The sequence below is a fragment of the Asparagus officinalis genome, chromosome 2, assembly GCF_001876935.1.
Source record: "Asparagus officinalis chromosome 2, Aspof.V1, whole genome shotgun sequence".
In the NCBI taxonomy this organism is placed as follows: domain Eukaryota; kingdom Viridiplantae; phylum Streptophyta; class Magnoliopsida; order Asparagales; family Asparagaceae; genus Asparagus; species Asparagus officinalis.
Genome location: NC_033795.1, coordinates 80,977,040 through 80,988,144, shown reverse-complemented (window position 1 = coordinate 80,988,144; position 11,105 = coordinate 80,977,040). Strand labels below are relative to the sequence as shown.

Sequence of the window (11,105 nt, the reverse complement as noted above, 5' to 3'; positions counted from 1 at the left end):
AAGTTTTTTTCCCCTCTTAATCATGCAAACCTTAGGGTTTATTTTTGGTGATGTATGTGTACCCTTTTTTTCTCTTAATCATGCAAACCTTAGGTGTGTTTTTTTGTGATGTATCCAAATAAGCTTATTAGAAGGGAACTATTCTTGTCTGACCATGATAGATAAATTTGATAGTGGTTGGAAAATCATACATTCCGATTTAGCTCAATCCGGTCTTATGCATTACTTGCTGCATTTAAGACAGTAATGTCCTTTCTATAGCCGTTTGTCGATCCAGATCTCATATAGGTGAACATAATTTGCGTTGCGTGGATAAGTCTACAATTATGGAGTAGTACTCCTTTACTGAACAAAATTATTTAGTTTAATTTCATTGCTTTAAAATCATTCAGTCATAGCGATGAGGAAAAACTAAATCAAAAGTCAGTATTCAGTGACTCTTTTACTGGGGTTAAAAGTTAACAGTTTACAGATAGTTCTTATTATCTGAATATGCCTTTATGCTACACGCATTAGTGGTGTCTAGTTGATTTAGTTATAGTTCTACACTTCTACACTGTTTTGAGTTAGCTTTCATTGCTTGCTTCATTATCATATTTTGCTGTTAGTTCACCTGATGCTTTCTGATATTTTTTTTCAGAACTGTGTTTTTATTCCTTATTTCGTTTTTAAGGAGTGTTGGTCTATGTTTATTGTTGTTTGATTGGAGCTAATTCATTGTGATTTTCTCAAATTTGACAGGGATCCTTTCTTGTTTCTTCAGCTGTTACGAATGTTGAAGCTAACCAATATGCAAAGGCTGAAAACTTGGTAAGACTTATATATGAGTAATTACTGAACGTGGTAGCCTATGCAATTTATGCAATTGATTTGGGTTGATATACTCTTTTTGAAAGAGAGAGAGAGGGGAACTTTGATATCTTTTTAAAGTGGACTCAACAACATTTAAATAGATTTTTCTTACAAGAAATAATTATTCAGAAGGCTCTGTTTTTGCAGTAGGAGAATATAAAGTTTAGCATTCAAATATTTTAATTTAAATTTACACCGTGAGAGGATTGATTACACAAAATTAGTTGATGATACTAGACATCGGTACTATGAAGGGAGAAGTGAAGTTGCATAGGACATGAAATGATACAAAAGTTAATTGGAATATACATAATGAGATTAACAACACCTGGAACAATATCCATAAAATGGCTTGGCGAGAGTAGTGTTAGGTAGCACTTTCAAGTGTTAATCTTAAGTAGCATCTTTTTGATATAGGAACTATGATAAAAATTCCACTTAAGCATCCTTTGGTGAGAGTATTAACATGATCCATGATTTCCTCGGAAATTCTTGATGTGTTACAACTAGAAACCATGTGCAAGTATTTGGCAGATTATGTTTTATGACTATGTTTTTTGAATTTACTATTTATAATGATGCCTAATTTTGCACAGATAATATTCTAAATGTTTTATCATATTCAATGCCGATTGTCTTTCAACTTTGTGTTGCTTTAAACACTGTTGACGTTTTCCAATGTATGAAAATTCAAATACAGATTACCAGCTCACAGGGGCATATAGGACCTAGTTTGCTATGATGACTTTGTTCTTTTTTCTTTTTTTTCCTTTGCTTAGCAGTCATTTTTCTTTGTTGTAGGTGCTTCAGGGCGATGCTTTGTTGGGACAAAAGGAATTTCGTAGGGCACTGGTAAAATACATCAATTACTGTAGAAAATAAAAGTTTTGTAAACATACTAGAGAAAGTAATTGATTACAACTTACTTATGTTTTAATTCTAGAATTACATATTATTGGTGAGTGCATATTGCTGTTTCCTTTTCCCCCCCAGAAGTTACATAATTTCATCATCTCTCTTTATGTTAATATGCATCATCATCATCACCATCACCATCATTTAAGCTTTCTCCCTTCAGAAATGTTGTCACTATGGAGCAGACTCTATACGCAAAAAGCTTCCCTGGAAATTTGACCAAGTTTTATGATGGGCGTCAACCATCTGAGATGACTTGCTGCTAGGGTACAAAATAATATCGGTATCTGCAGATATATCCATATATATATCAATTGGGATATGTTTACTAAATATCTATATCCAATATGATATGATTATGAATAGGAATATGTAGTGAAATATCTATATCCATATCCAAATATATGTTGATCATACCATTGCAGTTGTTTTAATCTTTAGATTAATGATTTTGAGGTTAATTTTGATGATGAAGAGATCTAATCGCAGCTTTTCAAATGCAATGAACATATTCGTGAACTCTCTTTGTATCACATGAAAGTTTCTCAAACATCCGAATCCGAATTAATGTGTGATTCATCCTATTATATTTTAATCGCGGGGGGGGGTTGGTATCTCCAGATATTTTTATGTGCTGGTGTAGTGATGTGGCTTTTATTATATCACTTCAAAATGGTCCCCATATGACTACCCACTAATTGACTTGAGTGCCACATCACTACCAAGGATACCCATATTCCTTATGTATTTATGCATGCATGCATGTGTATATGTATTTATGTATCCGATTTTGGTGGATGTAGATATGAGTTTTCTTTACCGAGACATTTCACTATCAATGATTGCTCAACGGGTGTTATGGCATTATGGCAATGATGTTAAATCAGCTTTCTAGATTTGGACAAACAATGTAGTAGCCCCCACCCACCCACACAAACACACCCAGAGAGTCAGAGACACACCAAAGGAGCCACATACCATGCTTCCTTTTCTTTATTGAAGTACTTTCCAGAAACGTGATAAACTTAAACTAGCTTTATTTGATATACTCTTTGGAAACATGCGATTCTTGATGTTGGTAACTACTGTCTTTGTTGCTGACAGAGTATGTATAAACAAGCTTTGCAACATTGCAAGATTATTCCTAAGCAAACAACCAATCCTAGAAGTTCATTATCCACATCAAGTAGATCATCTTCACCAAATTCTATGATTGTTTCAGCAATTAATGAAAATGAGGTAGGTTATCATTTTATCTTATTCGAAGATGTATTATTTGATGCTTTTGTCTCTCATTTCTTTGTAAATGGTAAATTTTTCGTATGTCTCTTTTATTGGCAGGTGAAGTTCAAAATTACACTTTGCCATTGTGCACTAAGTGAGAATCGTGCTGCGATGTTAGAGGTTTCTCCTTGCTTTACTTTTAATAATTGTTGTGCTTATTGACCCCTTTGCTTGAATGTTTAGCGGGATTAGCTATTATGCCAATTGTTCCTGTTAAGAGATCTCAAGATGCGGCAAAAATTATTGTAACTCTCATTTTTATACATCATGCTATAGGCTGACTTAACAAAGAAAATTTTAAAATGTGAAATTAGGAGTTCTGAATGGTTGCGATGACAACGAAGAAGCTTGTTAGGTGAAGCTGTCAGCCTCTACTTGAAATTGTAACTAAGAGTTTTAACTGTTTGATTACCATTCTTTTCTCTTGTTATCCAACCTTAGAGGTACTGTCATTAACCAGGCTCTTATTGTTTTAGGATTTCATTGCTAAATTTGCTGTATAGATGTGAAAACTAGGTTCCTGACGACGGGACCCTTCATAATGTAAAGAATTTAGAACTATGAGGTTTAAATTTATTGTAAAGATTTCTGCAATACCAGGGAAGAAGGAAAATTATGTCCAAAAAGGACCTATGAGTGCTCACTTTTATCACTTGGGTCAACCATTCAGTGGTATGATGTTGACCAGGCTGTCTATATTGCATGTGGAAGTAGATAGCTAGTATAGTACTGCACCATCACTAAATACACGTTCAATTTAAAGGGAAGTTTTACAACTAGGAGGAGCGATGGTATGTTTAAAAAGTTAAGGTTGATTCATTGAGATGAGATCGAATCTTGAGATGGTTTTGATATATGTTAACGAGCAGTGTTATCGAGGCGCAAGACGCAATGCGGGGAGCAAAGGTCCCTTACGCAGTTACGCGCACCACACGCAAGATGCACAACGAGGCGCGCGTCTCACTAATTGAGGTGCATAACTCAAACTAATATTTGCCAACATCATAAGACAGAAACATATAAGCAACATATTAGTTACCTACATTCAAAATTATGAGAATATCAACTTAAATCATCAAATTATGCTAACTGAATTTTTAAAGTAACAAAAAAGATACAAGAAACATGTATTTAAATCATCAAATTAAGTGATTAACAATTATGAGCATATGTTTATAAATTGTCACATAAAAAGACTAAGAAATATAATTAACAAACATGACTGTTTATAATTTTCTAGTTAGTATTCTTAATTGATATTTGCTACTTAGCATGAAAAGATAAAGAATGAATGTAACAATTACATATTTACATGTTCATAATTTGCTAGTTAGCATGCTAATTAGAGAAGGAAGTTACAATTAGCAAACAAGTATACTAAATTACTAATTATTATTTTGTTTTTATAGGTTAAACATGAAAAGATGAAAATAGATTAGCAACTAGTAAGAATGAGTATATTACATGATATAAATATGTAATTATGTAAATTATTTTAAAAAAATAGAAGAAAAAGTATGTCACATAATGCAGGTGCGAGGCGCACGTGAGGCGCACGTGAGGCATGAGCAAGGCGCACGCGAGGCGAGCGCCTCGTTGCGTGCAGCTCCCCGCCTCGCGTCCTGGGCACATTTCCCTCAGGCCGAAGCGCCCCGCGTCCGGGGCGCGCGCCTCAATATGCCTGTTAACGAGACTGGTAAGAGTACACTAATTAGTAGAGTTTGTTGTTCTAGTGGAAGTACTTCTTGTAGATGTTCGGTAATAGTCTACCTGACTTAAGTAAAAAACACTGATGCTTGCTAAGTTGATAGAGAAAAGCTCTCTCAATAGTGCTGAAAGTAGTAGGAGATTCGTACAGTAGAAGGCATGGATAAAGGTTTGTTGTAGTGTACGTCGCCAACCTTAGTATGAATGCATTTTGTTAGCAACAAACTTAGGCTTCTTGTCATAGTTGAACTGGCTTGACATTCTTCTGGTTGTGGTACTTTTGACAAGTAGTCCTTGGTGCTGTGTTCAGCAAGATCTGCCAAGATAGTGCATTCTTTGACACCAATTCCCATAGTTCTAGTTCCTAACTCTAATGTAAGAATTAACATTGACAGTTTCTTTATTAAAACTATCTGATGTTCCATTAGTGCCAAGGTTATAAATATCAGTTATCGGGGATTTATCGGACGGATAAAATCCATATCGGATAGTGGATATGGGGGATAAGTAGTATTTATCGGAGTGACATTACTGGATGGTGGTATACATAATATAATATTCTAAAATGTAATCTAATCATACTTAATGAAATATAAATATACCAAAATGTAAATAATAATGCTTAGGATCACTAGCCAGCTATAGAAACTCAGGTAGGATCGGTTTAAAGTGCATTGAATAGGTGCCCGTTGCCCAAAATCAAAACTCAAATCAAATGCCGATAATTCCGATTTTTGGACGGATAATATCGGCCGATAACTCACTTTATCGCCGTATTATCGGCGATAAACATCAAAAAACGATAACCGATTTAGAATTGAACTTATCATAGCGGAAGGTCCCAAAACCGATAAATCGCCGATAATATCGGTTTATCGGCCGATATTTAAAACATTAATTACCGCTGTGAATATGGGTGCAAAACGGTTCAGATATATCACATAACTGATTCGGTCCGCAACCGTATTTGAAATGGATGCAGATATGGATGCTCTATTATATTAGTTATAATATTATGCAATTTAGAATTATATTAACACACCATAAACTCAAAATAACATGTTGTAGAACTTGATTGTACGTAGTGTTTTAGAAAGCGGACGTCTAGCCCGCCTAAGCGCCCATCTAGACCTAGGTAGTATCTAGGCCGCCCACCTAGGTCTTGAGAGCACCTAGATGAGCAAAGGTCACATAAGCGGATTGCACTGCATATAATATAAAAGCATGCACTAGCAGGTCAGTTATTATTTCTTTGTAAGCAAGGTTTTAAATGGTGGCCAACGTGTCGATTTTAGGGCTCCAACGCCCGTGATTTCATGCTTTCAAAGTCATATGGCGTTTTGAGGATAAATATCGGGACATGTTAGATATATCGGCCGATATGTTGGCCTTTAAATATTAACCGATATGCTGATTTTTAAGGCCTTACTCTTTCAGGCTTTGGATTTTAACCCAAAATCCAAGCCTGATTTACCAATTGTTACATTCCCAATTAAAAGAACTTGATAGCCAAGTCTATGGAAAAATCATGCCTTAAATATAAATTGGTCTGCTCATTCTCCTTTGCTTCTGCTCTGGGGTGAAATCAATTGGGCATTCACCGCCAAATTTTGATGTTAGATTGAGATTTTGACGATGAAGGGTAATAGGGCCTCCTTCCCTCGTTCTATCTCTCTCTTTGCTCTTTCTTCCTCTGTCTCACGTTCTATCTCTTGCAATCAAGAAGTAAATTTCTAGAATTGGTTAGTAATCTTAAACATCATATGTTAATTATATTTTGTATGTTTAGACTATAGATTTTATTAAGTATGTTTAAATATTAGGACATTCTATTATATACTCGCACACCATCTGATATGACAATCTGTGCTACATATCTGATATTTTTTCGATTTTCACAATCCAACATGGATTTTAGGTGTCTGACATGCCCCCGACATCTAACATTTAAAACATTGCTTGGAAGAAATCACCAAGACCTAAAAAATTCATACCACAAGCATGCACATTTGATCTAACCTCCAACAATCTTTATAGCATGCAATTGTAGGTTGGTTATGTGTAGAGCTATTAGATATGATGAAGCTTCCCAATGGTAAAATTTTTGCCAATGCGGATTGCACTGGTAATTGATAATTGATGTCATTAATAGTTTTTTATTTCTTAATCAGTGTCTAGTATTTTAGATATAAAAATGGTAACAAGAGAGAAAAAGGAAAAAAATGAGTAAAAAGATGATGGAGTAGACAAGGGTTTGGGGAAAGGAGAAAGAGAATGATGAAATAAAGGCAAAAGAGAAGCCGGAAGAGGAGGTTTAAGAAGATATAGTAGAAACAATTGAAGAATGGTTAGTAGTGATTTCCAAGGTTTTAAATATCGGTTATCAGGGACTTATCGGACGATCAAATCTATATCGGAGAGCGGATATTGAGGATATATCAGGGGTAAGTAGTATTTATCGGAGTGACATTACTTGGATGGTGATATAAATAGTATAATACTCTAATATGTAATCCAATCATACTTAATGAAATATAAACATACCAAAATATAAATAATTATGTTTAGGATCACTAACCAATGGTAGAAACTCGGGTCGGAAATATAAACATACCAAAATATAAATAATTATGTTTAGGATCACTAACCAATGGTAGAAACTCGGGTCGGGTCGGGTTTAAAGTGCATTGAATGTTTAGGATCACTAACCAATGGTAGAAACTCGGGTCGGGTCGGGTTTAAAGTGCATTGAATAGGTGCATGTTGCCCGAAATCAAAATTCAAATCGAAGGCCGATAATTCCAATTTTTAGGCCAACAATATCGACCGATAATTCACTTTATCACCGCATTATCGGCGATAAACATCCAAAAATAATAAACGATTTAGAACGAACTTATCATACCGGAATACCTCCAAAATCGATAAATCGCCAATAATATCAGTTTATCGGCTAATATTTAAAACATTGGTGATTTCTTACGCGATGCATCCTACACCTCTTTCGGGGCGCATTTCCAGCGCCCTGAAGCGCCCGTTGCCCTAGACGATCGCCTCAATGCGCCCGAGATAACAATGGAAATTATATTAAGAAATTAATATGAAACACTAAACTAATCATAGATACACGAAATAGTAATATTCTTTCTCCAAACCACTGTGCTAAAGTTCACCATATTATACAATCCTCTTGACGGGGAAGTGTTCTAAATTGTATCTAAGCTCAGTCTTCTGTGCCAATTTCTGCTCTGCCTTTGTTTATTCCATCCCTTTGGGTTGCTAATATTCCAAAATGGACATACTAAATGAATATATAGTTGTTCTACTTTTTATGCACAAAGATTTCAGTACTCTGACTTAATAGATTTTTCATTTCTAAATTATATAGTAATGTTTTTTTTTCTTTTTTTGGCAGATGGAAGGAATCCCATCTAAAGCAAGAACTCTACGTATGAATCTTACCATGGGGAAGCTTTATCGTATCTCTAGACATAACCGACCTGCTATTGCATGCTATAAAGATTGTTTGAGGTTAGATGTGCGTGCTTTTGGTGTGAGTTCTTTTGGTCTTGATGATTTCTTTCATCTTTCAGCTTATTTTTTCAAGGGTTTACAAGTTATTCTGTATCTTATTTGTTCTGATTTAGGATACAGATTTCCTACCACGAAAGTTGAGATGAATCTACTTGATTTATTAGTCAGTCCTTAAGAAGGAAATATATTTGAAAAAGAAATGCAAGGACTAGTAAAGGAAAGTTTTGAGAAAATTATAGCTAACTGACCTCAGCCAAATAAATTTAAAAACTTTCCCTTACAAGTCAACCACAATTCTTTGCTGGCTTATGGCAGAAAGGTCCTGGTAGGAATAGCATAGTTGCATTGCAAAGGGTGGTGATTCAAATTCAATGTTCTTGTACTTCAGGCATAGGCAATCACATTAATAGGATCATAATCATCATATATCCATGTCCCTCACCACACGGGTTCTTTACAATTGGTATTCAGGGTTGCAGGTTTGCTTTTGAGTTGATATGATCTTCGGTCTATTAGGCAAGTTTACATTTGAGTATAATGTCGGGTTTAGTAAAGTAGACAACTTTGTATGATAAGTATTTTACAAGGTCCATTTTTGAGTTTATATTGCACATTATTTGGATGGTAGATTGTAGGCATCTTTTTTGAAATAACGAGTTACCAAAATCTTCTTGAAGGATGACATCTATAAACACTAGTACTGCTATTTGTTCACTTTGATTCTTTCTTGTGATGAATGCAGATGACTGTGCGAAGAATTCCCATATCGAGATTCTATATCTACAACAGAGTCCACCAGATGTGTGTTAATCCTTTGTCTTTTTGTACCATATTCACTCATTATCTAGTTACATCTTTCCACTAGAGATCTATAGAAAATATCTTGTAACATTGACTGAGCAGGGTATATTCTCTGGCAGTTAAGGGCTTAGCACTCAGTAGTTTATGCAGCTAACTGAAGATCCAGGAATTTCCTTTTATTGAACCCAAATAGAGCACTTGCTCTACAAGTCGTATTGTTTTTCTCTACTGCAACACTGTGATGCTAACCTCACTTTCCTTTTGTATGTGGCAGAAATTGTCCTTATGTTTTGGAGGCCATTACAGCTTTGGCCGAGCTCGGATGTTCTTCAAAGGAGATCCTATCATTTCTTCCCCAGGTTTATAACAGAGCATATCATAGTTGTGCTGCGAGTATCATTTTGTTACTTTTTCTTTCTATTGAAAATGATTTGGAATGTCAACCAACCTCATGGGTTAGTTGCGTTAAATATTGATGTAAATCATATACTAAATGATGTGAGTGCAGTAAAAAAAATATACTATAGATTTCTATAAAAGGAAAGCCATCAAATACGAACAATTTATTCCTTTCCAAATTTGGGTACGTGATATAAGCCTATTGGCTAATCCGTGCTTTGCTAATTGGTACAAATACATATTCAGTGTAGTTTACTCTAATATATTTTGGGGTAAGTATACTACATAATGTTAGCTGTGGCCCTGTTCGGCTGTACAGATCTGACTGTCTATCTCTCCAACTGTCTATTCTTTACATTATTGTTATGTTAGATTGTGGACACACACAGCACGTGTGTATCAAAATGCATAGCATTTTACATGATGGTGTATAGGAAATCTTTTCTCTTGTTTATTTGTTTTATATTTGAATTGTTTATATTGAAAAGGAATGAGCAGAATGATATAGGTTTTAAAGACTACGAGAATCATTGACTGATAAATGATGGTTAAGAAGATGTCATAAAATTGTTATACTTTTGGGTTCTACGAAAACTAAAAATTTAGAAGATGGGTTTTATTTTTAAGATATAGATCAGATTCATATAGGTTTTTTTTGCTTTGCTACTCAAAGTGACGGGGCAATGTTTTAAAAATAAATAACCAGATTGTGATGAGAGAACTGTGAGTTAGAAACTTAGATGTGAGACTATAATGAAATCGTTTAATTTCAAACATCAAGATAATAGTAGAGATACTAAATGGTATAAATTGTTGGTCCTAAACCAATTATCTTTTTATATTGGTTATAGTGAATCTGAGATGTAGAATCAGCTTTAGAAGGTCATGTGTTCAAATCTCATTTTTAGTCATTCAAGTAATTTCAATTGTCTTGATTTTAATATGAATTAATGGCAAGGGGAGTCACCTGAAATAGTTTACGCAAGGCTCTCCGTACACTTTTTATAGTAAACTTCTCAATATTTATCCTGTTTGTGGAGTTTGTTACTTTTTTTAATATCTATTTCTATTTCATGGAATGGTTTTGCATTCCATGTTTCAGCAAAATGACTCATACACGTGGTCAACGATTCTACACGTGGTCATGAAATAATTCCAATTTTTCATTTTGAAACTAATAACAGTATACTATTTTTGATGAAATGCTATGTAGACTGAGAATGATTGTTCTGTAACTAATTCATTAAATTGGCATTATCAATTTAGACACCAAATAGAGGGAGGTCGTCCTTTGATCACCTGGATGCGTCTCGTTGGTTGCATGTAAGTACAAATTGATAGCCATTCTGGTATATTTCCTGCTTTATCTTCTTTATTTGCCTCACGATATTTTGTGAAATTTGATGGCTGTTTCTGCACAATAAAGGAAAGTCCTGAATATGAAGATGCTATATTTAATTTATACGTTGATTCTGGTCACATTTATTAAAGGCATTGAATCATATAATATCTTTAATAATTTCCTTAGATTCCATAGGGTGTATGATGTATTATTTTACATTTTTGCTTGTACTTTCAGTTTTTTGGCGCAGATTTTTGTTTTTTGAGGCTTT

The 11,105-nt window shown here is 34.5% G+C and overlaps 1 protein-coding gene across 1 annotated transcript in view; it reads left to right on the top strand.

Annotated features, from left to right (window-relative positions):
- LOC109831794 (anaphase-promoting complex subunit 7) overlaps positions 1 to 11,105 on the top strand; it is a 19,946-nt gene that overhangs the window by 697 nt on the left and 8,144 nt on the right. The window contains exons 2-8 of the mRNA XM_020399229.1: positions 742 to 810; positions 1,654 to 1,704; positions 2,872 to 3,006; positions 3,109 to 3,171; positions 8,174 to 8,289; positions 9,368 to 9,452; positions 10,759 to 10,815. Of these exons, the coding sequence (XP_020254818.1) occupies positions 742 to 810; positions 1,654 to 1,704; positions 2,872 to 3,006; positions 3,109 to 3,171; positions 8,174 to 8,289; positions 9,368 to 9,452; positions 10,759 to 10,815 (576 nt within the window). The remainder of the gene's footprint in view (positions 1 to 741; positions 811 to 1,653; positions 1,705 to 2,871; positions 3,007 to 3,108; positions 3,172 to 8,173; positions 8,290 to 9,367; positions 9,453 to 10,758; positions 10,816 to 11,105) is intronic.